Consider the following 15,803-nt stretch of genomic DNA (forward strand, 5'->3'; position numbering starts at 1 on the left):
GGGCGGCGGGGGCGCGGGCCCGCGGCGCCGCCCCGCGCCACTAGGGCCGCCGCGCGGGGAACACGCCGCGCGACGCGTATCCGCCGGACGTCGCTGGTGATATAAATTTGTCATTATTGTAAGGGTATACATGGTCAATATTTGTTAAGCAACACCTGATCGAAAACGTTGCTGCAAAATTTGTATGAATGTCAACACCTTCTAACATGAGAACATAATTTTTACCACACCTTTAAAACACTATGAATCATCACATTTACAGCGCCAACTCCGATCGTGCAGTTTTGAACCTACGCTTAATCTAGCGCTAGGTACATTTGGACAAATATCATGAAGAACACGTGTTCAATGGAATTCGCGCTTTTCATAAGCAAGGCTTTATTTAGGTCTTTAAAAGGACTCACCTTGATTTGGATAAGGCAAGCAGTTGGACTTGAGAACTTCTTCGTGATTACCATATGCACAAAATTTGACTACTACAGTATTAGCTGATATACCAGTTATCTCAGCTTCATAAAACTGCAAAAAGAAAGAAATAATACAACACCAATTCTATACCAAATCTGTCTTACGGTCGTTTTGAATATCGTATCAGAGTAACGAAAACCTATATACGGTAAATATAGATTTTAATTAAATCTATCAGTAGCTTGCATTTCATAATCAAGGATAAGTGACATCTATTAGTAACCAAGGATAGATAGCATTTCCCTCACACACATCCTCGAAACGTTATATTACACACTGAATATGCAAAAGTATGTTCAATTAAACAGAATTTTAAATGCATCTTTCATAGCAGAAGTAATCTTTACCTTTCTATAAAATAAAATATTATGGTTGCCTTTTAAATTTCAATTAGTCATCGTAATTAACAATCACTTAAAACCTTCACTAATATCATAAAGATTAGTACTGATAAATATGGAAAATAACTTCAAAAACTACTGAATTTATTTCAAAATTTCTATTAGCAGTACAAAGCTTCATTATTCCTCAGTAATATTAGTTATGTTTCATTTATTTTTAATGTCGAATTAACCTGGGCAGAGCCAGAATAAGGAGCTTTTAATTCCATATTACTATCGTCAGTACTATATTGTTTAATTTTTATTTTATTTCTCAAAATTTAATATTGGCTAGTAAATGGGTATAGTCAGCACTCATTACTAGCCACAGAGTTAACGACACAACGGGAAATTACAATATTTTTATTGAAACGCATCTAAAAGAGATTTGTATGACCATGTGATCTATGGTTACCTATCTGGTCTAAAGAATGAGCACAAAATAAATAGCATAGGCTATCTATGGTTAGGACATTGAAATTAAATTGTGCGAATAATCCATTAATTTGCACTTACTTTAATTTCTATATTATATTAGATACAATATTGAAAATATTACATTAGATATAATATTGAAAATAGCTTGCCATAAAGAGATAAAATACTTACATTATTATCTTCCCAGTATAGTGCCAAGCACCGATCGCCTACTTTCCAATTAATATCAGCTACACCTAACATTGCACGGGCTTGTTCATTAACTGCTGCATTTTGAAACCCGAGCAACGAACCTGGTAAAAATGGGCCACCCGTCCGAAGTGTATTATATTCTTGTGGCCTTCCACCATAACCATACTGTCGACCATTGTAACCTCCTTGAATATTTGCCATATAATTTACATTTGGATACATAGCATTCTGAGGAGGTTGATCAACGTAACCATTGGGTTGCTGCCGACGTTGATATGACTGATCCTGATATTTTGGCACATCATTATTTCGCCTAAACTGTTGTGTATCTTGCACATTCTGGTTGTGATGATAAGACTGTTTAGGGTATGATTGCTCATGAATTTGGTAATTGTGTGGGGAAGGTGTTTCTTCATTGGGACGCTGCTGATTTGACATAAGATTCATATTAGCTGTTGCTTCTACTAAATTGTCTATTGCTTGGGTGTTATTGTTATGATAAGGTTGCTGGTTCTGTTGTTGCATTTTATTATCATTATTATAATTTCTATCGTTCCTCCTATTATTGTATTGATTATGGGGTTGGTTGTTGTATGAATTTTTATATGCATACTGGTTATTTGAGTGTTGTTTATTCATTTCCTCAAATTTTTTTTGGAATCTAGGTGGAGTCTCTACTTGGGTTTGATATTTCCGTTCTTCTCTGTGTGGTGGATGATTGTCATTATAATGACCTCTGTTGTCTGATCGATGCCGGGGGCCATCATGCCTGTTGCCTTGGTTCCGAGGATTCTGACGGGAATTATTTCGGTCTCTACTTCCATAATTTCTTTCTCGACTTTCCTCAAACGGAGCACTGCTTTCACTGCGGTTATTTCTATCACGTTGTCTGTCTGGAACATTCGGAAGTTTATCCTCCAAAAAGTCGAAGAGGGATACCTTTCCAGAAGGTTTCACTGGTATTACATCATCATCATTGTTATTATCTTTATCTTTATTACGGCCTTTTCGTTTTGGTGGTTCAGATTCCTTTTGTTTTTCTTTATTACGATTTTCCGAATTGTCTCGCTTTTGCAATATTCTTAATGCACGATCTACATTATTTTTTGTGTATTTTAAGGCATTCTCAGCCTGTTCTTCAGTAAATCCAGCATCAACAATCTTCTGTACATTTGCATCTAGTAAAGGTTTTGTTCCACCTCCGAAAACCTTAAACAATAAAAATTTATAAAAATAATAAGCTTAATGAGTAGAAAAATATCTAAACTATAAATTAGGATCAACATTACCTTCTTTACACCAGATAACCTTTGTGCTTCTGCTATAGCACCTTTCCTTTGAGCCTCAAACTCCGGGTTGTCTTGCTTAGCTGCTTCTTGTAGGCTCTTGAATTGTTTTTCTAATGGGTTAGCTTCTAACCGTTGACCAAAAGGAATCCACGGCGGAGGACCAGCATCAACGCCGCCTATTTATAAAATTGATTAATTAAAATAAAAACATATAAACCATTGCAATGTCAACCTCAAATATAAACATTTACAATGTTTACCTCTAGTATGTTTTGCAAGGCTTCTATTCAATTCCCACTTTTCAATCATATGAGTTACCTTTCCTCCTAGAACTGTGACCACATTGGGCGATAACCAGATTACATTATGATATATTTCTAAACCTTCACATTTCAGCAGTATTTTAGTGCCTGGTGGGGTATTTATTGTTAAATTAGGAATAGGGTTTATTTCTAATGCTGCACATGTTGATTTGCCATCATGCAATATCAACTTCAACATGCGAGGAGCAGATGTTGATTCCTCATTAGCTTTAGGAGCAGATACATTCCTGACTTTCTGAATCTGAATTACAACAGGGCTCTCTAATTTAGATGGATCTTTTAGAAAATCTTCAGGAAAGGCTGCCTCGCCTATTTCCCTCAAATCGTGCTGCAAATGAAAACATAAATAATTAAGCTTATGTTCCAGCTCTTTTGATTTAATATTAATCTTAAAACACTCACATCTAATGCTTTCTTAGTTAGAAGCTGTACATCCTGTATTTTTCCGTTTTCGCTAAGAGTATCCACACCATCATCACTCAAGTGCCTATAAGAATTATGAATTTGTTAGTACGTGTAAAAATTGTGAAGAACAGTTGTTGTATCATTAATTTATAGAATCCACTCACCAGCCCAGCTCTTTAAGACTTTCTTTGAGCGACATACTGAGATTTTGCATTTAAATTTAATGCTTAATATTAGGATATTACTGAAAAAGTGGCAGCAAATAAGCCAGAGAATGTATTTCACTAACCAGTATCCACATTCTACCTAGTACCTAATGATTCCAGATCCAGATGTCGATCTCAATTTAACCAATTTGTCAAACTTAACCTGAGTACAGATAAATAAAGATGTTTCCTAAAACATGTAAACAAATTTAGGACAAAAAATCTAGATCGTCGTCGATCGTTAATTTTCCATTATGTCTAATTTAAACAAACAATTACAATTTTCACTCAAACTTGCGACATAAGTTAAAGTTTCGATCACTGGTATGAAATAAATATATTAGCCGGTATTGTGTGCATAGTAGGTATGCAAAAAAATGTCACAAGTTATGGAGTACGTATGTAGTTAATCTGTGGTCACAAGTAGAACCACGTATGGGGGCATTTGCACAATCGCGAGAACAGCAAGGAAAACACGTTACCAGCCGCTTTTCCTTACCCTTCCCAGTCCTTTCCTTTATTCCCCTCGTCAATCCTTTCCTAATCAAAGAATTCCTTTCAAAATAAAAGACGTATATGCAACAGTGTTTTCCGTCTACACCTGTATGCAAGTCTTTCGTTGAACGTATCGTCGATTCACGAGGCGAATAGTGAATACGAATGTATAAATGCACCAAAAATGTAATGGACGTAAATACCCGAAGGAGGAATAAAATACTGTCAATTATTAAAACATATTTTAGCGCTTATAATGAAAGAGGGTTTATAACGCTTGTGACAGACAAACAGACAGTTGGTTAGTAATTCCGAAACGAAAATAAAATATATAATACCCTCCACCCCGACCGATTGCAGTGCAGCGTTGAAAGCCGTGCATCATCATAAGTTGATAAAAAATGCTATGCAATAGTTTTACTGCAGCAGTCTCCGATTGCTACACGTATTTTTATATTTATGAAATAATATTATAGTTATAATCCAAATATTTATTCCCACTACAGCAGGACGTAAACTTGATCTCTATACATATAAATAAAATTGTAATGTCTATGAATATATACGGTATATACATAAATGCTTTTTTTACAATTTTTTATGTCTGTTGGTCCGGGCTAAACTCTAAGATGGCTGGAAAGATTTGGACGGGAGTAACTTAAGCCAAGTTTATATTAGACATATGAATGAATGGTGTGTCTAAAGTTATATGGTACCATTTCATCTTTTTGTGGCTTCGAAATTTTTGATACAATGCAAAGTGCAAAATCTATAGATATTATCATATAATTTTAAGGCTTGATTTTTTTTTAAGATTTAATGGTTTGGTTGCGAGACCTTTAAGCCAAGTCTTATTTTTGATTTTACGGCCTGACATTACTTATTCTGTGTAGTAACAAGTAACTAGTTTTTTAATCTGTGGTAGTAATCTAAATTCTGAAGTCTGAACTGATATTGTTGTTTATTTTTTGCCAACGTGTTTAATCCTGCGATAAAGTTCAATTCCCTTTTAAATTACGATTTTGATGTGATAACTGATAAGAGGATCAAAAATCTATGCTTGATATTTTTAAATTTGATAAAGCAATTGATGATTGAAACCAAGCAAGACGAATAGGTACAACTTGTATAAAAATTTATGAAAATACCATAGCTTTTGCTATTTCAACAAGTCGTCATGTCATCGGTAAGAAAATATTTAATAGAATAAATGAAAGTTGGTGCTAAATAAATGATATTTATATTCATAGATATATAAAAAAAAATAATAATTTTAAGGTTCATATTTTCAACGTTGAAATGACTTGCGAAGGTTGCTCTGGGGCTGTTGAAAGAGTTCTTAACAGATTAAAAGGACAGGGAGTTGAGGACATATCAATAAGTTTAGCTGAACAGAAAGTATTGGTTACTTCTACACTTACAGCAGACCAACTTCTTGAAGTTATAAAGAAAACTGGAAAGAAGACACAATATGTTGGTAAACAGTAATCTTAGATTAGAATATTTATATAAAAAACTAAGGCAGGTAAACAATGTGATGCTAAAATGTGTCAATCTATTATTATTATAATATTATTCTTTGTAAATATTGTGTAGCTAATCATATTTCAGAAGATTTGATTTCAATGAGTTTTAAACATGTCATATAAATATTTTTTTGTTAAACATTTATATATTTTAAGTGTAAATGGAATTTTTTAGATAGTTGATGTCTCAAAGACTAAAATATGTCATTATGAATAACCACAGTGTCTACAGTATTTCCTAAATAAATAATATACATTTTGTTCAAATATATATTTTTATTTGTTTGTTCAATTCTATCTATCCACTTTTTTCAATAGCACCCTCAATAGTGTTTAATCTTAAATCAACAAGATCCACTGCTTCATGAAGTGCATTTAAATGATCCACAATTGCATTTACTGTTGGTAGCACGTCTCCACAGTCACATTCTTTGAACTCATCTATCCCACAAGTGTATGTTCTGTTAAGTCTCTTGACTTTTTTCAATAATGGCTCAGTATTGTTCACATTTTGTTCATTAACCACTTTAAAACCACTGTTAATTGGAAAGCTTCTCTTCCTTCCCACCCACTCTATGGTACCACTAGTATAGCAAACATCATTGTCGCCTAGTTTAATCATACCATAAATGCTATTTTCATTAATTAGATTAGTTGACTTATTTATGATTGATGGAATTGTATAAGTGGTTCTTGTAGGTGGTAAACGTGGAATGTGGCTGCTATGTCCTACATTGTTTGAACAATCAATTGATTGCCTTATTTGCGATCCTGTATCCTGTCTTCCAGTATTATCTTGAGAATTCAAAAATTCAGCTTGACTAGGAATTGAATCTACTAAAGTACTATGAGCATTAGGTCCATGTAAATCACTAACCACTGTTTCCAAAGTGTCATTAAAATCATCCAAATGTGAAAAAGTAGTAACAGGGTACTTATTGCTGTGATAGCATTGATACCATATCTTCGCTCCCTGCTTTACATATATTAATTAAGAATAGTTATTATATGGACTTTCTAATTAGATCACAACTGTCTTGAAACTCAAGTTTTTTGAATGCTAGGTTGTACTTTGTTTGCACTGAGCTGAGTGTACATGCCTGAATTATAATAATAAATTAAATTTTCGAAAAACCTACTTACAAAACTACATATCACTTGATTTAACGCTACATTACATATCTTTAGTCTATATTAGTTATCTTTTACTGATAACCTGACTTTTCCCTTTGGAAATGGAGGACGTTTTTGAATTTTGTAACTTTGGAATGAGAATAGGATTATGTTCCAAATTTTCTTTAATATCATTGGCCACTTGCGTAAAGTTGGTCTTCCAAAGAAATACCTAAAAACATTGTAATTATTGTTATCTCGAAATTACTTCTGAATATTTATACATAGTATATTAATCAATATATTTACTAGCTTATCCTCTCCTGCTGATGCAAAACCATTGCCACTTGGTGAAAAATTTACAGCATTTACTGAACCTGTATGTCCACTTAAAGTAAATAGTGGATGACCCTCTAAGAGATCTAATATCTGAAAGCAAAATATAAAAATAAGACATGGTATTTTATGTTAGATAGTTGGTATGTAATTTATATTTTTCTTTTATTATGTTGTGTTTACCTTCATTGTTCCATCTTTGCTTGCAGTTAAAATATAACTGCCACTAGGATGAAAAGAAAGTTGATTAACTGAACCACTGTGAATGCTGTAATAAAACAAGAATAAACAAAAATCAATTGAGTATTGTTTTAAAAATCATACAGAAACATACGGAAAGTTTATTTCATTAGAATAGAATATAGAAATAAAACATTTCTTAGAAAGAAATCACAAATTATAAACAATATCCGATAACTGTTAGAGATGGGCCATACTCTGTTTTACATTTGGTTTAACCAAACCTTTTAATAATTTAACCAAATTTGGTTTATATGGTACAAGAAAAACCTAAATAAAATGTCTGCTCTTTTTTGGTTGGCAATAATAGAAACAGAAATCTATCATATCTGTTAAATAAAACAAGCTTTCATACACATAATAATAAATGATTATTTATTTGTTAATGAGGTACCTAATAATCATTTAAGATTTGCTAGCTTGGAGTTTTAACCATATTTGGCCAATCCCTAATAATTATTCTTTCATTATAATTATTCAGACTGATACATACCTATAATACTGCACTAAAGTATGTGTTCTTACATCATAAAGTTTAATATTGCCTTGTGTAGTGCCAACTGCGACATAGCAACTAGAAGGATGCCATGCTAGATAAATCCCATGACCTTTCTGGTCCTTATACGTATGAATACATTCACCAGTCTCAGAATTCCAAAGTTTTGTGGACTTATCATCTGAACATGAAGCAATGATTGACCCATCTTGAGACATAATAGCTCTCCTCACCCAATTTGTATGACCAACTAGTGATGCTAAGAATTTGTACTTGTCACTTGACCAGAGTTTTATTATTTTATCATCTGAAGCTGTCAATATCTACAGGAAAAAGAGAAACAAAAATAAAATGTGAAATTTTATTGAAATATATTTAATTTCATTTATTTTAATGCACTGGGGAAGTAGCACACCCCCAACAGGAAACTGGTATTAAATAGGAGCATGCTACAGTTTCGTACTGTGAGTGGGGGAGCCAGAGATCTATTTCCTTTTATCACCCTTCCCAGTCCACACCTAAATTCAGGTAGTCAATCCTTTCCTAACCCCTTTCCCTTTAAAAGCCTATTTGAATGTTTATGGGTAGGTGATTATTTACTATCAGGAGAACCACCAGCTCAAGTTGAGTGCTTATGGAATAAAAATGAAAACATTTCTGATGATGATTTAAGATTATAAGGTAAAAAATATATATTTAAGTATAATCTACCTTACTACCATCAGGACTAAATTGAACTGAGCGAACAGTTTGTGAATGTGCCTTAAACATTCCCGTGCTCCCAGTTACTGTAGGCACCCACAATCTTACGGTTTTATCACGAGATGCTGACGCCATATACTTCCCAGTTGGAGAAAATGTTACATCCATAACCGCTTCATCATGTCCTAGGAAACGATAACTTCTGCCACTTTTACCAGACAGATCCCAAAGCTAAGAAAAATATAAATTTCTCAAATATTTCGGAAATAATTGTACTAAATATATATATATATATATATATATATATATATTACTTTCACTTACTAGAACACTGTTGTCTAAAGAGCTACTTGCTATTTTTTGTTCATTAGGGCTATAAAATAATGCTGTGATACTATTACGATGACCCTTTAAATGTTTTTCTAAACACGGATCCAGGCAAGTGAATGTATCACATTCCATAATAAAATAAAAATGTATATTGCACAAGATTTCAATCACTCTCCAATAATAATATCAATTTCCGATAAAAATGACAATTCGTTGGATACAACAAACTTGCTTTGTAAATCTAAGAAAAGCAATAGAAAACAATGAAAATTGTATCGTTTGCAAATTTAAAACATTAGTCACTTCACCAGTTTGAATTCAAAACAAAAACCATAGACAGAATGTTCTTTTTTCTGTTGAATTAATGGCAAATGACAAAAAGAACAACGAATAACATTTTCAAATGGGTACACAAATAGGTACATTACATTATAAATACAATTATAATTTACAATTTCTACAATCATCCTAAACAATATTTATAAAATCACACAGATTGTTTCCCTATTTTCGGTATAAATATCAATTAAATTAGTGCCTGACTGATTTCTCTCTCTCTGTTCTAAATTTTATTCATGTAAAATTACATGCCTGATGCCATCGAAAGACGATACCATGATCACTGACATTGAGAGGTCGTTTTTTCTTTTAGAGGTTGTATGAGGCAACACTTTAAAATGAATTTGATTTGAAAGTGTCTATGGAAATATTTTCTGATCCTTTTCAACACGAGGTAATTTCAATGTTTTGATGAAAATATATTTCTCTTTTTGGCGTAATAACGTAATTTTATTGAAAGTATGTATAAAACATAAGCGCATTTGATTTAGTTTTACTATAAAATATAAATAATCTATTTATTTCCTTCTCAAACAATACCCGGTGCATGCCATTGAATGTTCTTTTATTTTGTTCTGTATTCTAAAATATGTGCAAATTTTTTTACAGTTTCGAAATAAAAAAAAAATATGAAGTGAAATATTATTCTATGGGTTTGATTTCATTGAACACTGTAGGTAAGACTTTTATTACTTTCAAACAAATTATTCATGAGTGACCAAAATAATAAATTACATTCGTATGTCATCATGTATTTAACAGCTGTTTTATGAATTTTTCTAAAATTCTTAATTACTATCGAGAACATAGGTTTTAATTAATGTACAGCAAAGATAAGCTACAATGAACATGGGAGCAAATGGAACCGATGTGGCCGGGGAGGTAGCCCTCATAGCTGATGAACTGAGCCGTGCTGTGGAGCTGACTCTTAACCCTACTATTGCACACGAAGCAAGAAATCAGGCTTATAATGCTTGTGAAAGGTATGATTGGAAATTAGTTAGAATATATAATCTTATAGGACTGGTATAGGCATTTGCTTTCTTTGCAAAATAGCTATAAAATTGAATAAATTGAAACTTCACATAGTAATTAGCTTAGATTATTCTTTAATAACTGGAGTTAACTCATAGTAGAACTAATATAAATGTTATGCATTTATTATAAATTTCCAGTTTTAAAGAAAATTCTCCATGGTGTGCACAAGCTGGGTTGCTGTTGGCGAGTACAGCTCACTACTCTCCTGTAGTTAAGCATTTTGGTCTGCAGCTTATGGAACACACAGTTAAATATAGATGGACACAAATAACTCAAGCTGAGAAGCTGTTTATTAAGGTTTTTATAATTCGTTATTACTGTTTATTGGTGATGATGACTATTTAATTTAACATGAGAATTTAATGTATCAATATTTAATTTAATTATGTTCTCCTTCATTCTTAGGAAAATGCCATGAAATTGTTATACATGGGGGGATGGGAGACTGGGCACTTGAATGATGCCTTGGCTCGTGTGATTGTTGAAATGATTAAGCGAGAGTGGCCTCAGCAGTGGCCTACATTGTTGGCTGAGCTTAGTGATGCCTGTTCTAGGGGACATTTGCACACTCAAATTGTGCTTCATGTGTTTCTTAGACTTGTTGAAGATGTAGCTACTTTACAAGTGAGTTTATGTATATAAAATGTATCTAAATATGATTATGTAAGCTTGCTGTGATTCATACTTAATAAGTACTTATTGCTATTATCTTTTTTGTTCATCAATCTATATACCTATTTCCCTTGGTCACACCATCATGCGTGAATAGCTGGACCGATTTCCAAAATTCTTTCACTATTAGAAAGCTGAAATTACACATGTGACATAGGCTATATAAGTACCACAAGTGAAACCAGGGCAAGCAGCTGGTATAGATAGAAAAAGAAAAAAGTTATGGTTTGAGTAACTTATAAAACATAATTTTTAAATTGTTTATTTTCTGTGCATTATAGACATTGGAGCAGCATCAACGGCGGAAAGACATCTACCAAGCACTCACTAGTAATATGGCAGAGATATTTGCCTTTTTTATGCGTCTCATAGAGTTACATGTGCAGGAATTTAGAGAGAAAACAGCTGCTGGGGATTATAATGCTGCGGCAAGCAATGGTCGAGTTGTACAGGTATCACTTTGATCCATGATTTTTTGTAAGTGTAATTTTAAACAAAATTTACATACAATCAGACATTTGAAGGTACAATATGAAGACAAGTTGTCAATGCAATTACTTTAAGTACTATATAGATTAATTGAATAATGATATATTTCATTATCATAAAATGTAGTTCCGATAAATAAATTTGAAATTGGAATTGTAATGATTGGTTTATATTTCAAAACTTTTAGGTGGTCCTGCTAACCTTGACAGGATTTGTGGAATGGGTTTCTACAAATCATGTAGTGACCAATAATGGTCGTCTACTACAAATACTCTGCATTTTGTTGCAAGATGATGTGTTTCAATTGCCAGCTGCTGAATGCTTGCTACAAATTGTTAATAGGAAAGGCTCTGTAAGTCACCTTAAAACCTAAGATATAAAATTAATTTATAAACTCTATTTGTTATAAATGGACAAATTATTTTACTTAATATAATAATGAATGTTTTTCAGACAAAAGAACGCAAACCACTTATGATATTATTCAGTGAAGACGCAATCTCATGCATCCATCGTGCTGCTGTCTCAAGTATTTCTGCAATGGATGAAAACCACTACCTGTTTTTGAAAAAACTTTCACAGGTACCTATCTTATTTTTTTTCAATTTTTTTTAAGAAGTTATGTATATACTTTTTTTCAAATAAATATTAAACTAGAGAAACAAGAAAGACTCTATATATATATATATATATATATATATATATATATATATATATATATATAGTTTTTGCAAATCTAATTTACCTTTAACTAAGTATACACATATTGGTTGGCATTAAAGCAAGTTATATCTATCTATTAAAGATTTTGAAAAAGTACACATTTAATTTTTTTTTGTACTAAAGTAGAAGTTGTCATGATAATTGTCACAATAAAATAAATAAAATCTAGAAAACATCTTCACAGCCCTTTGTAGGTGCCTCAGGGCAGTGGATGCGATGGATACCGCGAGGCGATCCACACATACTCGCTTACTCATTCTCTTTAAATATAAAGACATGAGCTCGCGTCTCCAACAGGTGCTGGCGGGGCTGGCCCAGCAGCTGACGTCGCTGTGGAACTTCGCGAGCAGCCCCGAGCGCTGGCTGCCCGTGCTGCTGGAGAGCGCGCTGCTGCTGACGTCGCACGCGTCGCTGACGCTCGCGCACACGGCCAACTCGCTGTGGCTGGCGTTCCTCAAGCACGAGCAGATCTCGCGCCTGCCGCACGTGCTGCAGGTGCTGCCGCGCTGGCTGCACGCCGCTGCGCCCAAAGTTCTCAAGGTATTCTTGTGTACGAGATGTTCTGTTTAGCTGTATATAGGGTGTTGTATTTTTATGCGCATTTTTGTTTTTTTTTTATTTATTCTGTAGGTTTTATTAGCACTGAATGGATAAATATATTTTGTGGGTGATTTTTAAAATGGGCTTTAAAAATAAAGAAAGTTTTATGTAATTCAACAAAGATTAGTATCAAATTGACCAATTCATAATCTAAGTTAATAAATAATGTTTGTATTTAAATCTGATGTAAGACTTAACAAAATTTCCCAGGTAACATATCCATCATCGCGTGTAAGTGGTTCTAACGACGCAGTGTCATATGCTTGTATGGATTACGACAGTGAACAAGAATTCGCCATTTTCTTCAGTCGTTGTCGAACTGAAATTTTAGAGAGCTTTAGGTGAGCATCTTCAAGTTAAAGACTGTTGGTCTTATAATTTGATGTTTATTTTACGACACGTTTTTATGTTAGAGAAGTATATTGAAGTTATTTTTTTTATACATAGGTACTGTATGGTAGCAGCACCATTAGTGACTTGGTCGTATGTAGAACAGTGGACCCAAACGGCGCTGGACAAATTGGATTCAGCTCCTCCGACCATGGACGTCACGCACCCATTACATGTAGAGTGGGAAGCACTTGCACAGGTATATTTATGTACTAAAATAGAGACTTTTCAAAACATGCAAGTGTAAGAATTTTAAAATTACAAACATTCTTATTTCCTATTGAGAAGTAGTAGCACAAATTGTTCTAGTATCTAATAAAATATAATTAAACATTTACAATATAGATGACTAGCAGTTCGCCCATGGTGCATATATTCCTTAATAAATGGGCTATCTAAAACTGAAAGAATTTAGTAGCGGACCAGTAGTTCCTGAGATTAGCGCGTTCAAACAAACAAACAAACTCTTCAGCTTTATAATATTAGTGTAGATTAAGGTCATGCAGCTATTAGGAAAGTCGGCAATCATATTCCCATTATTTGCTCACATAGCATATATTTACTAATAATTAGCAGTCAAAATACCAGTTGTTTTATATTTCATCCAGTCCATTAAATTAAATGAGCCTAAATTCCTTGCATATAGGTACTGGACGTGGTACTGTCCCGGCTGCTGCAAGCGGATCCGCGGCCCAACGTGGCGGAGGGGCTGCGGCTGCTGCAGCGCTGCGTGGCGTGCGAGCCGCGCGCGCCGCTGCTGCTCTCGCTGCTGCTCTCCTTCATATCCGCGCTCTTCGTATTCCTCAGCTGCGCGTACAGCCAGCTCGCCGGTAAGTCAACCTCCCTGCCTCCCACTCGTGCCTGCTTCTCCAGTTTACATAACATTTTTCAGTTAAAATTTCTATAACAATTGGCATCGCTCAGTTAGTGAGAGAGCTGAGATGAGAAGACAGAGAGAAAGAGTGTGTATTTTTAATATAATTGCTGTATGCAGGGCCAAGCGTGGGTTGTGCGGGCGCAGAGCTACTGCCGCGCGTGCTGGACAAGATCTTCGCGGCGCTGGTGTACGAGGGCGCGCCGCCCGAGGGCCGCGGCGCGCGCGCAGTCAAGAACGTGCGCCGGCACGCCGCCGGCCTGCTCGTTAAGCTCGGCTCTAAGGTGACCCAGCATTGTTGAATAAAGTCGCTGATTTACTGTGACTGATTACTGTTTACTTTTTATTGATATAATATGGATTAATTAAAAGTCTAGACACATGGACAACAACACATATTTAACACTAGTTAGTGAGTGAATTGGAATTGGACAAAACAAATTCACACGGTTAGCACAACACGTAAATTAAATTAAAATCAAAAACACTCACTTGAATAATTCACTGAAATATAATTACTGTAAATGACATAGTAATAGGAAAATTACGTTTAAAATAAGCAGCTTAATAAAGACACGTTTATCGTGGGCGCAGTACCCGCTGCTGCTGCTGCCGGTGTTCCCGCGGCTGCACGAGATGTGCCGCGCGGCGCTGGCGCGGCCCGACCTCAGCGCCGTGGAGAGCGTCACGCTGCAGGAGGCGCTGCTGCTCGTCTCCAACCACCTCTGCTGCTACGAGCGCCAGAGCGCACTCGTCGCGCAGGTACACACACACACACACACACACGGTTTAATAGATACTCCACTCTGTTGCGTTTTTATTGTTATAATTATTGTTCTATTAAATATATAACTATTTTTATCAATAAACTAGCGTATCGCCTCGCTTGTGGTACGTTTTTTCTTTCCTTAGGAACATGTCTTGTTTCTTAAGAAAATTGTTTAAAAAAGTTAAGCTTAATTGATAGTGCCGTTCCTGAGTTTTACGCTTTGCATCACATTCGGTTCATTTTCATCTATAACGACAAACCTCCTATAAGCTGTTAGAATTAGACCAAATTAGAATGAGGGCACACAGAAAATCACAACACTAACCTCGGTTTGTAGGTGTTGGGCGATTGCAGCGCGCGCTGGGCGGCGCTGTCGGCGCACCTCACCAGTGCGGAAGCGCTAGCCCGGCTCATCGGGCTGGACGCGCCGCCCACGGACGCGGACGAGGAGCGCGGCCGGGCGCGCCGCACGCTGCTGCACGCGCTGTCCCTCGCGCTCGGCGTCGTCAAGCGCACGTGCGTCCCGGCCGACCCGGACAAGGCGGCCCGCGGCGGGTTCGGAGCCGGGCTCACGCCGGCCGGCAACCCGGTGTGGCGCAACCCGGCCGCCGCACACGTGCTGCCGCTGTTCCCGCACGCGCTGGCGCTGGGCCGCGCGTTGCACGAGCTGCACGCGCCGCACGCCGCGGCGCTGCGCCACCCCGCGCACGCGCGCGCGCTGCAGCCGCCGCCGGCCGAGCGCAGGAACCTGCTGGGCATGCGCGACGACACCCCGCTGGCGCCGCTCTCGGTGCCGCAGGCTACAACCCCACAGGATAGAATGCAAAACTTCCTGCACACATTGCATGATAATGTTAGTTTTTAAATACGTATTTTCACAATTAAAAAAAAACTAGATTTTACACTCTTCTGCTTGCAATTGCTGGATCAGGCTAAGAAAAAAAGTAAATATTTTTACAAAAAAAAAAAA

At 35.8% G+C, this 15,803-nt stretch overlaps 4 protein-coding genes across 5 annotated transcripts in view; 2 read left to right on the forward strand and 2 right to left on the reverse strand.

Moving 5' to 3' along the window:
* Positions 1–27: 27 nt before the first annotated feature.
* On the reverse strand, positions 28–4,058 carry LOC119833613 (tudor domain-containing protein 3). The gene is made up of 7 exons (XM_038357703.1): positions 3,660–4,058; positions 3,493–3,577; positions 3,028–3,418; positions 2,768–2,943; positions 1,458–2,687; positions 405–519; positions 28–93 (listed from the first exon to the last, which is right to left on the reverse strand). The coding sequence occupies exons 1-7, from the start codon at positions 3,707–3,709 to the stop codon at positions 41–43; spliced, it is 2,100 nt and encodes a 699-aa protein (XP_038213631.1). The 5' UTR covers positions 3,710–4,058; the 3' UTR covers positions 28–40.
* A 1,073-nt stretch (positions 4,059–5,131) lies between these two features.
* LOC119833673 (copper transport protein ATOX1) lies at positions 5,132–5,986 on the forward strand. Its single transcript, XM_038357797.1, has 2 exons — positions 5,132–5,382; positions 5,475–5,986. Exons 1-2 carry the CDS (start codon positions 5,374–5,376, stop codon positions 5,682–5,684), a joined length of 219 nt encoding a protein of 72 aa, XP_038213725.1. The 5' UTR covers positions 5,132–5,373; the 3' UTR covers positions 5,685–5,986.
* On the reverse strand, positions 5,915–9,267 carry LOC119833674 (POC1 centriolar protein homolog A). The gene is made up of 6 exons (XM_038357798.1): positions 8,934–9,267; positions 8,619–8,840; positions 7,905–8,230; positions 7,355–7,439; positions 7,145–7,264; positions 5,915–6,695 (listed from the first exon to the last, which is right to left on the reverse strand). Exons 1-6 carry the CDS (start codon positions 9,069–9,071, stop codon positions 6,021–6,023), a joined length of 1,566 nt encoding a protein of 521 aa, XP_038213726.1. The 5' UTR covers positions 9,072–9,267; the 3' UTR covers positions 5,915–6,020.
* A 309-nt stretch (positions 9,268–9,576) lies between these two features.
* LOC119833672 (exportin-5) overlaps positions 9,577–15,803 on the forward strand; it is a 13,075-nt gene continuing 6,848 nt past the window's right edge. Inside the window, exons 1-15 of one of the 2 annotated variants that reach the window (XM_038357795.1) lie at positions 9,577–9,672; positions 9,888–9,955; positions 10,107–10,261; positions 10,454–10,613; positions 10,722–10,940; positions 11,270–11,440; positions 11,665–11,829; positions 11,931–12,059; positions 12,498–12,740; positions 13,011–13,141; positions 13,248–13,389; positions 13,837–14,020; positions 14,185–14,348; positions 14,659–14,826; positions 15,171–15,686. In XM_038357795.1, coding sequence (XP_038213723.1) covers positions 10,122–10,261; positions 10,454–10,613; positions 10,722–10,940; positions 11,270–11,440; positions 11,665–11,829; positions 11,931–12,059; positions 12,498–12,740; positions 13,011–13,141; positions 13,248–13,389; positions 13,837–14,020; positions 14,185–14,348; positions 14,659–14,826; positions 15,171–15,686 — 2,532 coding nt within the window. In that variant the 5' untranslated portion in view covers positions 9,577–9,672; positions 9,888–9,955; positions 10,107–10,121. The other variant, XM_038357796.1, reaches the window with a different exon arrangement.

This window comes from Zerene cesonia, chromosome 17 (genome assembly GCF_012273895.1).
Source record: "Zerene cesonia ecotype Mississippi chromosome 17, Zerene_cesonia_1.1, whole genome shotgun sequence".
NCBI classification, from domain to species: Eukaryota; Metazoa; Arthropoda; class Insecta; order Lepidoptera; family Pieridae; genus Zerene; species Zerene cesonia.